The sequence below is a fragment of the Perkinsus marinus genome (assembly GCF_000006405.1).
Source record: "Perkinsus marinus ATCC 50983 genomic scaffold scf_1104296977526, whole genome shotgun sequence".
NCBI classification, from domain to species: domain Eukaryota; phylum Perkinsozoa; order Perkinsida; family Perkinsidae; genus Perkinsus; species Perkinsus marinus.
In genome coordinates this window covers 1-990 of record NW_003200155.1, presented here as the reverse complement: position 1 = coordinate 990, position 990 = coordinate 1, and the positions used below count along the sequence as shown (strand labels likewise).

General features: G+C 50.2%; 1 protein-coding gene across 1 annotated transcript; it reads right to left on the bottom strand.

Annotated features, from left to right (window-relative positions):
- Positions 1–226: 226 nt before the first annotated feature.
- On the bottom strand, positions 227–834 carry Pmar_PMAR009616 (hypothetical protein; the record flags this gene model as incomplete). Its single annotated transcript, XM_002764405.1, has 1 exon — positions 227–834. A coding segment is annotated over one exon (608 nt), but the record flags the coding sequence as incomplete, so codon positions are not given.
- Positions 835–990: the final 156 nt, after the last annotated feature.

The window sequence follows — 990 nt, the reverse complement described above, 5'->3', positions numbered from 1 at the left end:
CTTCCTGTCAGCGACGCAGAAATCGCCCGAACACGCCCAGTGTGAGGAAGTAGTAGGACTAGTCATATGGCCACCACTCGTAGTGCTAGTGGTCAGAGGACCAGGAGTTGTGGTAGTGAACACGGGCCCACGGGTTGTTGAAGTTGTACTTGTTCGAGGACCACGGGTTGGAATGATACTGGTCGAGGGACCACTAGTCGTAGTAGAAGTGCAGAAATCTCCACACCAGTTAAGAAAGCGGAAGTCAGGTCCCTCGGAGTAGTCTTGCATGACAATGCCTCCAGTGGGATTGAAGTTCACAAGATTGCCGTTGCCCGAGCTACACACTTGATTTGGCGCCAGACCACAGCCGCATCCACCAGCGTAAAGTTCACCCGCACTGATCAGATTATCCAATGGGAGACGATAGACCGAGTCGATAGACTTACGGTAGTAGAGGAAACCGTCGGGAGCAGCAGTAAAGCTCTGGTCACCTTGAATATCCAGTGGAACAAAAGACCACTGAGGATTCACAGACCCGTCCATTGTAGCATAGGCAACGCCACCATTCACTCTAACGTAAAGTTTACCGAGTGTGAAGCGCAAAATAGTGGGCTCGATGAGAACATCCGAACCATTCAAGGGGTCAATTGGAGTCCACACTCCCCCCTGACCTATGAACCGAGCAATCCGACCAGTAGCCTTCTCAGTTACATATAGAATATTCGAGTCTCGATCAAAGGTGACTCCCGTGTATTCCTTAGAAGGATCCGCCAGAGCTATTGTACGATAAGCATTGTAACTCTCCGGATCGAAAACGACAACGTCACCCTCGCTGATGCCGAACACGAACATATCGTTGCCCGAAGCCTCGATATTAGAGAGAGCCTTCTCAGCAACAGGTAACCATTGGTTGCATTCGAGTCTCCAAAGCATACGGATACCATCATCACTAGAGTAGCCAGCTAGATACCATACACCATGGTCAGTGAAACTGAAGGACTCGGTAGT